At 37.0% G+C, this 16421-nt stretch overlaps 1 protein-coding gene across 1 annotated transcript in view; it reads right to left on the bottom strand.

Annotated features, from left to right (window-relative positions):
* Positions 1-73: 73 nt before the first annotated feature.
* Positions 74-16421, bottom strand: part of znrf1 (zinc and ring finger 1) — a 34223-nt gene continuing 17875 nt past the window's right edge. The window contains exons 2-5 of the mRNA XM_039647799.2: positions 11866-11961; positions 5723-5828; positions 3240-3331; positions 74-1767 (exon numbers count right to left, since the gene is read on the bottom strand). Coding sequence (XP_039503733.1) covers positions 3274-3331; positions 5723-5828; positions 11866-11961 — 260 coding nt within the window. The 3' untranslated portion in view covers positions 74-1767; positions 3240-3273. The remainder of the gene's footprint in view (positions 1768-3239; positions 3332-5722; positions 5829-11865; positions 11962-16421) is intronic.

Genomic DNA, 16421 nt, shown 5'->3' with positions numbered 1-16421 from the left:
CGTTCGTGTTTGGATTTATTCGACACTTTGCGTGTGTGCAATGGACCGATCGTTAAAAGAAAGCAACATCTGGTCTTATTTCATCTTGTTTTAATTATATGTATGATCATCATCATTCTTACTCGTCCCACAGATTGCACATCAAAATCATCAGACATTTATTTGCACTTCCTAAAAACAGGCATCCGTTCATATCCCTGGAAAAAAAGAAAAGAAAAACATACAAAAATAACATACTTGAACGCAAAAATAAGAAACGGATGGGTTTCGAGAGTGCCGAGTCACTTTCTGCAGCCCATGCTGCACAAGATAGTACTACGCTACCTGACTCTGTTTATGTGTTTTACACGGTGAGGCGAAATTGTTATCCTTTGTTTTAGATGGATGGTGTTTCTATGCCCTCATTTACAGGCACAAAGCAGGAAAACAAACCTCAGAAATGCTCTACTTCTATCCAACACAAAAAAGTAATAGGTCGTCAAATATTTTCTACCTTTTTCATTTTACGGATTTCGTTTTTTTCCGTTTTATTTTTTTATTATTTTTTACAATTTCTGCAACATTATTTTCTAACAGTGCTTGCTGTTTACACAGTAGACGGAGGCATCCTGAAGGTTAAATATATTTCTTGTGAGGTTTCTCACAGATTTTTCAAAAAATAAAAAGTAAATGCAGATCATAGAAATGATCTTGTAATAGATTCACACCAGTTTATCTGGGTTTTACATACAGTAGTGAAGCAACATTAGCTTACCAGACGCAAGCTGGTCGGTCACATACAGAAAACATGGGAAGATGGACAGAAGCTGAAATCACACACACGCGCACACACACACACACACACACACACTGAATACGTACTCAAGGCTTATACAGGGAAATTGTCCGAATATTATGGTCAGCGATTCATATTAACTGCCCAAAAATTGCAGATGAAACTAGGAAAATAGCTTTGAGCTTCTTATTGTTTCAGAATCCATGGGGGAAAGACATCTACTGTGAATTGTAAACATTTGAAGACAGACTGAGAGTGTATTTCTCTCTGTTTATCACCGTAAATCCCCATCCCAACACACATACTGATGTCTTGGACTTCCTCTGGCACTAACAGGAAACACAATTAACACATTTCCCCGCCTGTGGACACATGATCACACACATGCACACACAGAATAAGTAAATCTACATCCAACGGCTGTCCAACACATCACTAACTAGTGAACCAGCACACGAAACTCCACCCACGAACCAGTTATGAAACCCCACCCCCTGTCACACCCCTTATAGCCCCTCAAATCAGCATGGTGTGACTGACAGGACAGGTATGGCCTCTGGATTGCTTTGCAAAGGGTGTTCTATTTCCTACTTGTTTACCGCCTTTATCGCTCCGCCCTTTTAGTTGCCCCGCCCCTCTTTCCAATTTCCTTCCACCTGATTACATACACAAGGAGAGAGGACCGGGTCAAAATACAGACTGAACACACATCGACAAGCACACGGAGCATGTAGAGGGGGCAAGAAAACGAGACGTTATCCAAAGCCAGAGATCCGGTGTTGGTGGTTGGCGTGGGGGGTCCGGTTAGCAGTTTAGCAATCTCTAGCACAGCGCGTAGGAGATTCTGGGATGCAAGTGGTAATGACGGTGTCGGTTTTATTTGGTTCAGTTTTGCGATGACACATTGCCGTTTCCGTAGGTTTGACCGAATTGGATTGATTTATTTGGTTATTTTTGTGTCATGATATCCAGGTTTAGGTCCATAAAGTGCCCTACAGTGAGATGAAAAAAGAGACAAAGAAGGAATATAAGAATTATACTGACCCCGAGGGTGTTTTCACACTTGGTCTTGGATCAGGTCTGAATGTGGTTTACTTTAAGACAGTGGTGTGGGTAACATATAATGTGTGTGTATAATACATCTATAGTACGGCGTAGTTTATATATATATATATATATATATATATATATATATATATACAGTATATATATATATATATATATATAAATTACGGTACCGCCTGCTCTCTAATCGTTCTCGGGGTACTTTGATGAAATACTGCACAGCGTTACTTCTAGTTGAACACACCAAACAGCTTAGCACATACACTCTTATGTTATGCGCCGTCATCATTTTTCTGCATTCTCATTGGTTTGCTGGCAAATAGGGGATTGGATTTTGTCCGCAGGTTGCTGTATGGTGTTGCTGTTCTGTTACTGCTAGAACATGATCACCGGAAATCACATTGTACTTGATACAAAACTAGTTAATAAATAAAAAAAGAAAAAGACAAAAAAAAGTCATAACTGAATAGTATTACATTGTCTCTACTGGTAAATATATTTTTTTATATAATATTTATGTACTGTAAGTAGATCTTCTGTAACTATCTGAGATTATCAAAACTTTGACAAGTACGATCACAGCGAACATTCAAATGTATAACTATGAAACAGTTTCTCTTTTCAACCACACATTATCATTATTTCTGTTACAAACAAATGAATGATTACAGAAATACTGGGATAATTTTCAAAATAACAATGCTTGAAATAAAAATTGCTTCAATTACATTGAAGTAGGTGGCAACAAATGAATGTGACATTTTTTTTTTTTTATCTGTCATTGAATCATTCATTCAATAGATTGTTCAAAATCACTGCCGGTGTTTAAAAAAATTAGAGGTTAAAAAAGTCACAGTTTGCCATTAATACTGTGAAAACTTGCATTTGCATATTAATATGATGTGTGGTGTTATATTTATTATTATTATTAACAATATATTATTAAAGTGATCTGAGTTCCAGATCTTTGTGAATGCAATTTTTCATAGAGGACTCGAGTATGAAAACTTGCAGCAAATGATTAATATTATCTTATAAAAGTGAATGCAGTTTTTTTTTTTAATGGAGGACTCAAGTGTGAAAACTTTCATTTGCATTGGGTAGCAATTTTAGTTCCTTCATAATAGTGTAAGGTCATGAGACCATTAGGGGGTTTAGGTGTTAATTTCACATTTACTATGCGTCTAAAAATGTTCTCGACAAGTGTGAAAGTGTATTTACGATAACAGCTTGTCAACAAAAAAATTGTGTCGCTACTCTGGAGGATGCTTTTCGAAAGTCTATTCAAAAGCGGTGCATTGAATTGATAAGATAGTACTGCTAATTACAGTTTGATAAAGCCAAAATTTTCAATATAAAATGATTACTTGTAGGTGAATATTTGTGTGATGGGGTTCACCTTTCTCAGTGTTAGCAGAAGTAGATGATGGAGGTCAGTCTGAAGGATGTTCAGGGCAGGAGCGGTTGATCTCAAACCAGGAGTCTATACAGCTAATGAAATAGATGATAAAAATGTCAGTTTAGGCTCAACTGTAAAGCAATCTATATTAGAAAAACAACATTTCCAGTAGCATATTGCTTTTAAATGATTCTACATAAGGTCTCCTAAGCATACATATTGGATGCATACAGCGATGCGGGATTCTGGACTGGATATAGAAACCAAGCAAGAGTCAAAAATGTCTTGCCAGACGCAGCTGGCTCGGCCAAAAACATTAACTTAGAAGTGATAGGATTTATTGGTTGTCGCTTTACTGCGTCTCGCCTGGTTAGGACTGAGCTTATAACTTGCTTGTGGCAAATTTGTTTGATTGCAAAAGAACACCAGCCAGCCAATCGGTTCACTTTTCAAGGTGCCTGCGGTTTCAGACATATGTGAGAGTGTGCTATTCAAAAGCCAGTACCTCCTGCTGAGACACCATATACAGACATCAAATGTCAATCATACAGTTACATAATCACATAATTATATATAGGACATGACAAGGTTCGTGTTTCATGTACAGCAAAAAAAAAAAAAAAAAAGTAGAATGTTAATTCTCAGGTAATTTGTCATTCATTCGACTGACTAAAAGCTAACATTTCCTGTCATGTTTAAAGAGGACCTATTTTGCCCTTTTACAAAGTTTTATAGAATAGGTTTTCATGCTTGAATGTTATTTTTTCCCGCAGCTCCTTTCTTCCTAGTCTATCAGTAACACTCTCGGTGTGTTCGACTTTACTTCAGCTGGATATAACCGATCGCAGGAGGAGCTGAAAACGGACACTTTCTGCTTCCTGTAGTGACGCTTGTGTGGTGTTTGCCTACTTTATCACAGACGAAGTGAATTAAATGCAATATTTGTCAAATACAGTTTTCATTCAATACTTTATGTACTGCTTAATACAGCATCTGTTTGTACAACAATAAAGTTCAACATAAGTCTATTCAATTGATCCTTCGCTAAGCCACGTCCGAAAACCGCCACTGGCCAATTGTGTCTTAGCAACTGTAACTAGGGAGGGCGGGGCTTAGCGGAGGGTCAATTAAAATATCATTGAAGTGAGGTGTGTTTTTATCAGTTTTATTTTAATAAACACATGACATTATAACATCACCACTACATGAAAGAGCTTTTACCGTTATAAAAACCCTTATTTGTGAGGATCGACGTTGATCCGGCCAATTGGCGCTCTGGAGAAGCTGCGCAGAATGAACAAACCGTGTGCTCTCGAATCGCTCTTGCTGTATTTTGATGCCATACGCCACAGTGACGTGTAGGGTTGGGTATCGAGAATCGAGTATCGATTGGAATCGGGACTAACTTTTCGTTTTTCCCGGAATCGTTCAAAAGTTAAAATTTCGATTCCTAGTTTCAATATTCACAGTCCGCCGAGCGGAAGAAGAAACCGCTGAACAACACCAACGAAGCAGCGTCTACCGGAAGTGTTGGCATAACCGCGCGAGTCGAAGATGAGTAGCTTACGTCGGCGGTCCAAAGTGTGGCTTCACTTTTCTAAAAATAACGAAATCTCGGCAAAATGCAAAATTTGTGACAAAATTTGTGACAGAAGGAGTATTTCCTTCAGAAAGGATTATTTCCTTCCGAAAGACCGTTGGTTAGCAAGGTTAGCTAAACTTTTTTGACCCTGCCTCTTAGAAGAATCGGAATCGAGAATCGTTAGGAACCGGAATCGAAACAAGGAATCGGAATCGGAATCAGAATCGTTCAAATTCAAACGATACCCAACCCTAGTGACGTGGCATCGGCGTCGTCACATGTCAGACAAAATTTTTTAACCAGCATGCACTGCTTGAAGTCAAGACACCCCGGTCAGTGCAGCGCTGCATGACGTTTAGATCCTGTCTTTATGAAGCTCCTCCTCCTGAAAAGTGCAATGTGCTCTGATTGGTCGGCTGGAGCAGTGTGCTATGATAGGTTGACCATTTTGAGTGTGTTTTGGACCTCTTGCCATAACCACAAGTTCCAACACACTACTAACTTACTCAACCAGGCCCTTTTTTTGCATGTGCATTGGCCGGGAATTATTTAAATGAGGAATATAGGGACATTAACGTTCCCCGAAGAAAACTCAAGACTACATTCGAGGCGTTTCAGGGAGTTCAAAAACAGTGCGTACTGATATAGAGAATAACTTCCTTTGGAGTGACGTTGTGAGACATTTTTCATGAGCAACATTACACACTAAAAAAAATAAATAAATTAATAGGTCCTCTTTAAGATTAGGTCAATGTCAAGGTTTGACTCATGGAGGTTTGTCATTATCACAAACATTTTATTGGTAGTCAGTTGTGTTGATTAAAAAATGGTTCAATTTGCAATGGTGGCAATAATGATTTCGAGGTATAGTAATAGTAAAGAAAAATGTTTTGTTGCTCACCTTTTGTGATAGATACAGAGGCACGGCAGTCTAGCGATGGTGTCTCCTTGCTGTAGCTCCTCGAGACATATTACACATTCTCCTGCGTCTCTTGACAACACGTCATCTATAACATACAAGCATTTCATTCTAAATAGAAATATTATACATAATCCTTATGTAGCTTTTTGCAGCACATTTGCAGTACCAACATGTTTGGCACTGCGGATTCATGAAAACATCTTCTCTATCATTCAAAGCGTCTTGTTTGCCAGCAGGGGGCAGCGGAGAGTAAAGACGCATGAAATGCAGTGTAAAGTGTTCCTCTACTGTCTCACTCATGGTAGATGACGGCTGGTTAAGTGAGGTGGGCTGGCAGTTAGCATAACTTGTAGTTACAGTAAAGACAGTTACTCATGCTTCTGTATGCATGTTTGTGGTGGAGATGAGGTGTGAACTCATTTTCTGCTAATAGCTCAAGGGCAACAACCAACACGATTCGACTTGCACACCCATACCGGCCTAATGACTCACACAAACAAACACACACCGTTCTCAGCCTGTTTTAGTTTCCAGTAAAAGTCTTCTTCACAGGAAATTCGCCTGAAAACGAAACGAGCCACTTCCTTTCCTGTAACGTGCGCAGCTTCCCCTGGAAACACCTGTGTTGGAGTGTGTTTGTGTGTGTGTAAAGGTGAATGGAGAATGGAGTTTGTTTGAATGCAGGATGTTGATTGAGGGTTAACCCACTTTCCCAGAATGCTTTAGGATGAATCTCATACTACAGTGGTACAATACCACCTGAAAGATGTGACATACATTGGTTTGTGCCGTTTTCTCTTCAATGGTTTATTGGTATAACGAGTTTTGTATTCAGGTTTTCCATTTCAGTTATTTTTAATGTTTTAATGTATAGTCTGTTTATATACAGTACTGTGCAGAAGTCTTAGGCACACTAGTATTTTCGCCTCAAAGAAATGGTTTTAAGCCAGTTATTTATATATTTTGTTGTAGTGTCTCAGTAGGAAATATCAGTTTACATTTCCAGACATTAATTGTGCCATTAATTGTAATAATCCAGTGAAAATTTTGAATGCACAAGGATTCTGACAACAGCCAATGCTCCACACGGAGCGGAGGTCGGATCTCACCATCATCGAGAGCATCTGAAATTATATGAAGAAACAGAAAAAACAGAGACTGAGACCAGAAGAACTGCGGCAACGTCTCGAAGGTAGTGCCTGCAAAGCTACAGAACTGTGAAAATGCACTTGTGTAAAAATGCTGTAAATGAGAATGTTTTCAAAAATAATGCCATAATCATAAATCGATTTTATTTATCAATTCATTTTATTAGTTAACTATTATTAACTTTTAACAGTTAACTAAATCAAATCAATAGGTGTTTAGTACCCTTTACGTTTAAAACAGCTTTTGTCCAGGTAATATTGCACATAGTTTTTAGTTTTGCAGGTTTTTTCAAGCGTCTTTGGAAATGTTGCCGCAGTTCTTCTGGTCTTAGTCTCTGTTTCTTCATATAATTTCAGATGCTCTCGATGATGGTGAGATCCGACCTCCGTGTTTCACTGGATTATTACAATTAATGGCACAATTAATCTCTGGAAATGTAAACTGATATTTCCTACTGAGACACTACAAAATATAAAATATATAAGTAACGGGCTTAAAACCATTTCTTTGAGGCGAAAATATTAGTGTGCCTAAGACTTCTGTACAGTACTGTATATTAATACTTAACATATGCAATAACGAATCAACTAGTATGGCCAATCACCTGCATTGCTGGAAAAGCAATGGTGGATAAGGGAAGATGGAGATCCATTGTTTTGTGTGCAGGGAGCAGGCAGACCGGACAAAAGATTGATTGCAGTTTAGAGAGGATGTGATGGAGGGTGAGGGAACGACACGGGGTGGAAAGCAAGAAGAGGTGAGCTGGGAAAAACAGGAGATGATGGAGGGAATGAATAGAGAACAGACAGCAGAAATATGCTCCAAATTCATATCAGCTAAGCTGAATCGATGGAGAACGGGACAATTACAACATGCCACACTTCTTCAAAGTTAGGCTGAGGTTATTATAACATATAATATATATTGTATATTTAACATTATTGTTGAAAAAAAGTGAAATATTATTACAATGTCAAATATATTTTTAATATATTTTAAAATGTAATTTATTCCTGCTGCAAAACTGAATTTTCAGCATCATTACTCCAGTGTCACATGATCCTTCAGAAATCATTCTAACATGCTGATTTGCTACTCAAGAAACATATTATTATCAATGTTAAAATAAGCTTTGGTGGTTAATATTTTTGTGGAAATCATGCTAAAAAATGCATGATTCTTTGATGAACAGAAAAGGTTTTTATTAGAAATAGAAATATTTTGTAAAATTATAAATGTATTTTCTATGCATCCTTCTTTAAAAAATTAATAAACTTTTGAATAGTAGTGTATATATACTGTTAAAAAAGTATTTCAAATAATCAAATAATTATAATGTATCCCATAATTAAAATAATATATATAATTTGAATAATTAAATGTCTCAGACTTTTGACTTTTGCTTTAAACACACATTTTGACAAAAAAAATTATACTAATAAAAAAAAAAAGAGTATTAATACTAATAAAAATAAAGATACAACTATTCAGTAATAATAATTAATGTTGACATTACTTTTTGTGTGCTCTTATGTAAGATAAATTAATATTTTTAAAAAGTTTTCTTTTAGTTACAATTGTCTTCAACCCAATTAACTGATTATTGCTTAGAGTAACAGTTATTTTTTTGCACATACAAATGTTTTTTAAAATCCAAATATGTCAGGTAGTTAGTTGTGTAATAGTCTGTGAGTTATAAAGGAACAAAAAAAGGAAACAACTGCAATTATTCTAGCTCCTCAAAAATCCTCAAGCGCTTGCACAATTTTCCAGACGCTGGTCTCGGCAACCCCCCCCCAAACACACATCCCTGGACGACAGCAGGACACACACACCCTCCTGCACTTGAGCTTGTTATCCTCTTAAGGCTGATGACTTCAGCAGCTCAGAGGAGCTGCACTAGTTTACAGGAATGGACAGGTGTGTGTGAGAGAGATCAGTCGTTAGGCCTTTTAGTTCAAGTTGTTGGTAATCATGTTCCCCATTCTTTCCGCTGGATAGCAGTCAATTTGTGTCTAGGCTCTTCGGTTCGGTCCGTGAAATGGTAACGCTATTACTTTGATGGCAGTTTTGTGAGTGAGAGTGTGTGTTTTACACTCTGAAGGGCCCATGTGAGCTGACCAGTGTGTCTTTTCCAAGCCAGGACTATGCATTATGATATTTTAATACCTGATGTTAAATTTAGCTCTCAGATGGGGAGGGGATGAGAGAGAGAGTTTCAGAGGACAGAATAACATTTCTGCTACACAGTTTATTTTCTTCATGATCTATCTATCTATCTATCTATCTATCTATCTATCTATCTATCTATCTATCTATCTATCTATCTATCTATCTATCTATCTATCTATCTATCTATCTATCTATCTATCTATCCATCCATCCATCCATCCATCCATCCATCCATCCATCCATCCATCCATCCATCCATCCATCCATCCATCCATCCATCCATCCATCCATCCATATCTATCTATATCTATCCCACAATTATAATGAAATAAATAAATATTATCTAATTTAGACAATACTGAAATGTCTCACATAGAGTTTAGATTTAAACACATAATTCCTCACTTTTAATACTAAAAAAAGTAACTATAAGTAAGAATCATTCAACAGATCACACAGTGAATCAGTCAAAACTATTACTAAGCAATTATTTTGTGACTGCAAGCTCAATAAAACTCTGAAAATCATACCTAAGATCAAAAAAGTCAACTCTAATACCATCTCATCTAAAGGTAAAACATGTATTAGTTCAGGATTAGTCCAATGTTGCATCTAGCATTAGTCCAGAGTGATTTCTCTGCCTGGATCAATACAAACTGGGGTGGATTACAGTTCAGAGAAATGGAGGGCTGGCAGGCATAAACCGTAGTGTCAAAAGGCGAGCAAAGTGTACATACTGCATTCATAGAGAGCGGGTTTTACAGTGAGCAGATCTGCTGACGTGTGACTGTCACTGGCTGCAGTTGACAATGGGACAGAGTGCATTGTGGGAAATAAGATTAGCTGCAGTGTGTTCTGGTGTGTTAATGTCACTAACTTGAACATGGTGGGGTCAGTAAGTGACAAAATAATAAAACAAGGTATTAAATAAAAGAAAAACAATTAACATGCAAGAAAAGAAACTAAAACCATAATTTTCTTTATCATTACTTCAAATAAAATTGAATTTATTTCAGCTAGTTGCCAATAAAACATTTTCATTTCATTTAAGCTAAGTTGAACTAAAATAAAAAATAAATAGACTGATGTTCTAAATAGAGAAAAAAAAATTAATCGAAACTAAACTTTGACGCTCAAATAAACAGGAACTAGAGTGTTTGAAAGCAGCGTCTATCAGCGGTTACCGAATATACTGGGGTACTCTGTACTATCGGTAGCCTACTGCGGAAATGCTGGTCCCGCCAACTTCTTTTAGTACCGACTGGCACCGGTATACAACCCTAATAACCTGTATTAATTTACTTTTAAAGGTACATGTAAGTTCAAACCCATTAATTACTGACAAAATGACCAACCAAAAGGAATTCAATTATTATATTAAAAACCTACGAATATTTTTGTGAAGAAAGATGATCTCACACCGATAACAATGAGATGCATCACTGCTGGTCACCTTTAGCTCAAGCTGAGCTGGACAGCTGTCCCTCTGTCAGATAGGTGTCAGTCACACGTCCATCCAACCCAACACAGCTGTTACAAGCAGAGACTACCAATGTCATCGGGTCACGACAGCTGTGTCATGTGTGCCACCTTCCTGCAAAGCTGCACTTGACAGACTGATCCAAAAGCATCCAAAGTGAGCTGTGTTGCTTGTCAATGTATCGCCATCGCTTTTTCTTGAAATTATAGAATTCTTTATTTTTTTTTTAATTAATTAGAGAAATTATCGAATTTTTTTTAGATTAAAAAATAAGATAAAACATACTACAAAATATTTTATTTTTAAGATTAAGATAATAGAAAAAAAATGATTAAATACAATTGATTAATAAAATAAAAAATCTAAATGGTTTTTATATAAGACAAAAGGTTTAGATTAAAATGAATTAAAAATTGCTTATAAGAGATAAAAAAAATTTATGAATTGATTATTGAAATAAGATAAATGTATAATATATATATACTGTATATATATTTACACACACACATTTAATTTTACATATTAATTGTTACAAGACAAGCCCATTTGAACTTAATACTTTAAATTAATTAACCAAAACAAAAGATAAAATGTAATCAAACTTGACCTCATTGTTAATTACAGTAAGAAATTGCTGGTTTAATTGAACACATTATTCTAAATAAGAAAATTGTTCATATAATCTATATAAAAAATTCTCTATTTCTGAAACAAGCTTTGTCTGACATAACCATGCGAAAAATAATATTAATATTTTAATAATATTAAAATTATTTATATTTTATAGCCTAACATTTAACTTTTGCATGATGAAAGAATTCAATGAAAACCCGAGGTTTTACTTGGATATCCATCATATTACAGAAATGTGATGCAAATTAAGATAATATGAGCAGTAATATCAAACATGGCTGGAATAAAAATCAATAGAGGAATATTTTGAAAAAAAAATACTGTAATTTGACAACATACAGATTACTTGAAACTGCGATGAGAGTGAAATGAGAGTGATGGAGGAAGAAAAGAAAAAAAGCAAAACGATAAAAAAAAAATGGATGACAAATGTACAGTGGTAACCTTGGTTTCCCCACGGCAAAACAGAAAAAGAGAGAGAGGCCGACCTAGATTGATGGGTCATCCACAGTTCACAGACTCTTTTCAGCCCCAGAATGGAATCAGACAAGAATGAAATGGAGAACGAAAGGATAAACTGATACAATGACACACAAAAAGGAGGAGAGTACTGGAGTAGATAGTTATCGAGAATAGAGATCAGTTAGAGCAGGGAAATGTGCAGGAATAACAGGAGGGCGTGTCTTACCGTTGTAAGAGAGGCGGGGCTTGCTCAGACACATGATGAAGTGAACCTCCATCTCATTGGATGCCACTGATTTGGAGCAGACAGGACACTTAAATCCTGGAGAGGAAAGAGGAAACAGCTTCGTCAGCACTCTAGAACCGTCAAGAATCAGCTGTGACAGAGATGCAGCAGTCTGATGACAGCCAATGCCATAATCCTGCGCAACATGTTGTGTTCCTGTCGCCCTGCTGCAAATGCATTAGCTCCGCTGTTTGTCAGTTTGTTGACACAAAGCTTTTTTAACTTAAACGTACAATTTACAAACACATACATCAATGTCACTTGTTCACCAATGTCATTAAGACATCGGCAGCTACAAAAGGCTCACGTTTGGCTGGTATCGGCAAAGAAACATTCAGTTTTCTTAGCCTGGGATTAGTTTCACATACCTTACCTGCATCCTAAGTATTTTACATTAGCATACATCAGAGCAGTGCCATCATATACCACTGTTCAATGGTTTGTGGGTTGGTAATTACATTTTTTTGGGTGTTTTTTTGCTAGAAGACCCTTATGCTCACACCAAGGATGCATTTATTTAGTAAAAAAATACATTAAACCAGTACAATCATCAATTATTTATAAATGGTGATGGAAAGCTGAATTTTCAGCATCATTACACAAGTCTTCAGTTTCACATGATCCTTCAGAAATCATTGATTTGCTGCTTAAGAAACATTTATTATTATTATCAATGTTGAAAACAGTTAATATTTTTGTGAAAACCTTTTTTTTCTCTCATAAGTAAAAAAGTACTTTTTCTGAGCATTACATGGAAGGTCATCTATAAAGGCACTGTACGGTATTGCACGATTAAATATTTAACAGCAACCAATGGCGGTAAATGACTAAATATCGGCTGATATGATACAGATATGATATTATATTTACAAATATTTACATTTCCCTTCAAATATATGTTTTGTATTAGCCTGGGAAAACCCAGACAACTTCTGGCAAATTTAGATTTGCTCTGAAAATTAGTCTGGCAAAGAGCTCATTCAAGCCCATTTCCAATTGGTTGAAATCGCGGCACCAATCAGAAACGTTGGGGCGGGCTTTATACAATGACGACAGCGCCGGGATTTTGAAGCAGATTCGTTTGAATAAGCTATCGCGTCTGTTTTAAGCGATTTGAACGTTTCCTTTTTGTTAAAAACCGAGCAAAGAACAACACTCAGATGTTTCTCCGCCGGCTGCTGTTCGGCATACGTCATCTCCTTCATCGCTCTGATTGTTTTTAGGTCTACCCGCGACGTCCGTTGGTGACGCCCCTCTGGAAATGATTTGTCTATGATGCTTTGCCAGACCATAACTCAGTTACAACTGAGAATTGTCTGGTTTTAACCAGGCTAGTTTTGTATTGCAATGCCCATACAATTTAGAGAGTAATTTAACATGCTTTAATTGTATAAAATAGAAATATCCAGAAAACAGTAGCAAAAAGCATGGATCATTTTTGTTGTCACATTTTGTAGACCTATATACAGATCAACAGTGAAAATGGTCACGAAATGTATCCATTTAGACATAGTCGGAATCCCTTACTAGTCCATTACCATTATACGATAAAGCCCAACACTAGCATCAAATCAACAACCAAAGGGAGCATCCGCTAACATCCTGTCCCTCTGACATCAACCGAAGGCCCAGAGGGGAAAATAGAAAGAGAGAGCCATTCACACATTGAACCTCATCCCACTGAGCTGGGCTGTGTCCTTCATAAACACAGACGCAGCGGCAGGTCATTGAGGCTCTGTTTGGCACCGTTCATCCCACCGTGATGCCCAAAGTCCTTGTTTTGAACAGACAGCAAAGCTTCCCAATGCATTGAACTCTAGGGTGAGAAGTGGCAAGCAAAGGTGTTATTCCTTACAAGACTTTGATGAATGAATTCACGTTCACCAACTATTTGAAAACTTGCCACGTCAGCACGGCTTATAAAAAGCAGGATGGTTGAGTTTGGGGGCTTTTATTTGAGATGGTGCAGGTGTGGTTTTGAAACTGTACTGTACATGAGGGCCTGACCTTGCAGAAAAGGCTCAAAACTGTACAACTCCCTGGTGGATACTACAAGTTGCTTGCAGTATTCTCAAGTTTAGGAAAGAGTACTGAAGAGGAAGCAGTGTCATAATTGCCTGGAGGGTGGATTTTTAGAAGTTGTAAACATGAGGGAAAAACCTGATTGGATTTCCGCCGAGAGAATCTCTCTTTGTTCAAGATGTGGAGCCTTGGTTTGAGAGCGGCATTGTAATTCTAAATCTAATTAATGGAAGTTTTACGCCATTTCAGTGCTTTTGTTGATAATTATTTAGGGTGAAGACAGGTCGTTTGCCCTGTGGGAGTAGCCTAAAACTTAAGCTGGATAAGATCTGATTAACTTTAGAATTTGCCAATATTTCTGTTTTAAATGAGGTAGAAAAAAGCATTAGCATTACAGAAAATTGTTTAATCCAGTTAGGAAAATTCTGTCTTTAATTATTGGACAGAGAAAATAAATTTTCAAAAGTGAGAGTAAAGATATTTATAATTTAAAAAATTATTTCTATTTTAAATAAATGCTGTTCTTTTGCACTTTTTATTCATAAAAAAATCCTGAAAAAATGTCAAGTTTCCATAAAAATATTGAACAACTGTTCTCAACATTATTAATAATAATCTTTTGAACATGAGACTTTTTTTAAAACATAAAACAATCTTACAAATCCCAAATCTTTGAACATTAGTGTACATATGTAAATAAAAAAATTGCTAAAAATGTGGTATAGGGTCAGTGAAAATGTTGCCAGATCAAGTAAAAATTGGATTTACTATCCTGATGGGAAAAGTTTCTTCAAAAGAGTCTACTCTTGTGTTAAATAGGAAGAAAAAACAGCAAATGAATTTGGAACAACATAAGGGCGAGATGAAAAAAATAATTTTGGGTGAACTTCAGTAAAAGAAAGCAGGTGCAGATAGTCTAATGAACAAAAGCAGCCATGCCAGAAAAAAAGAGTGAGACAGAATAAGAATCCAACCAGAGCCAAAATGCAAAGTCAGTAAAAACATGGCACAAAATTAATTTAGGGCTGAAGACAGTCCCATCTGTCAATATAACCCAGGTTCGATACTCTCCACCCCTAACTCTAGAGCAGGGACAGTTCTAGGAGCTTAGCCCAAAGTGGGAATATGTAGCAAGAGACCATTTCCTAAGTGGTGTCTCTTTGTAAATTGGCACCACTATATTACTATATATATATATATATGTATAGTAAGTCAAAAGTATCCTACCAGTACAGGTACCAAGTCAATACAAACACTTTATAACACTATAAATTATATAATATACCAGTCTTTCTGCAGGTGGCTTTTTTATACAGGAAATCGCAATGGAAGACGATTTCGATATATCTAAATATATATAGTGAAAGGTAAAACTTCTGAAATCTCTGTGTAAACAATGAGTGAGACCAAAGCGCCCATGCCGTCAGATCAGTTGGACATGGCTGTGGTTACACGAGGTAAATACGATATAAATACTGTTCGTTTTCTCAGACAAACCGCTCGTTTCGTGTCTTAGGCCATCAATGTTACATTTACGAGTCATTCAACCATGTTTAATTTTGACTTCTCTGTGCATGCTCTTTGAGGTGAACCGAGGGGAGGACCCCCTAAACCTCCGTTTTATGACTGATAGACAACAACAGTTTGACCGAAAAATATCAAAATTTGAAAATACTGTGGAAACAAAGACACCTACATCTTGGATGCCCTTGAGGTAAGCTAAAATCAAAAATTAATTTCAAAGTGAACTATCCCTTTAAAACACGTGAAATGTATACACTTACTTGAGTCAATACTGGCCTGATCTTTCAAAAAGGTGATTATAGTTTTAGGGGCGATAAACCGACAGACATGGGGGCTAAAGCCCCCTAAAAACGTCTAGAACCACCCCTGCTCTAGAGTGCGTCTTAACTTTAGCGCACACCCCAACCTCTAAATCCCACCCCAGGAACCCATGATGATGCCTGACCCAGTTTTCCCTAGGCTGCTATTTTCAGGCATTCCTTGGGGACAGATGGAGAGAGAGAGAGAGAGAGAGAGAGAGAGAGAGAGAGAGAGAGAGAGAGAGAGAGAGAGAGAGAGAGAGAGAGAGAGAGAGAAAACTGAAGTGGAAAACAGAGGTGTGGAAATCTCAGACAGGGATGTCCCATCTCCTGAGGTGTGATTCACTGAAACAAAGCTACCAAAAGGGGGGCGGTAGGGTTCCATCTGTCAATACAGAGAACTCGAGTCGCATATGCGAGAGAGGCCAACTGTCTCTACTACTGCAAGTATCACATAGCGCCGAAAATATCATCAGCAGCTCACCGCAGCAACAAACAGGCCAGACGTCTTTCATGCCAAACCGGCCATAATGACAATGAGCTTATGAGATCAAGTCATTAGACTTATTATACTTATTTGTAAATTACCTCAGCTGACCCCGTCCAAGTGGATTGTTGGTTCAACTCCAAGAGCAACATAGGTTTTGTTTT

The sequence above is a fragment of the Pimephales promelas genome, chromosome 25 (assembly GCF_988280905.1).
Source record: "Pimephales promelas chromosome 25, fPimPro1.hap1.1, whole genome shotgun sequence".
Classification (NCBI taxonomy): Eukaryota; Metazoa; Chordata; class Actinopteri; order Cypriniformes; family Leuciscidae; genus Pimephales; species Pimephales promelas.
The sequence above is the reverse complement of the archived record's forward strand: the minus strand, read 5'-3'. Positions and strand labels throughout refer to the sequence as shown.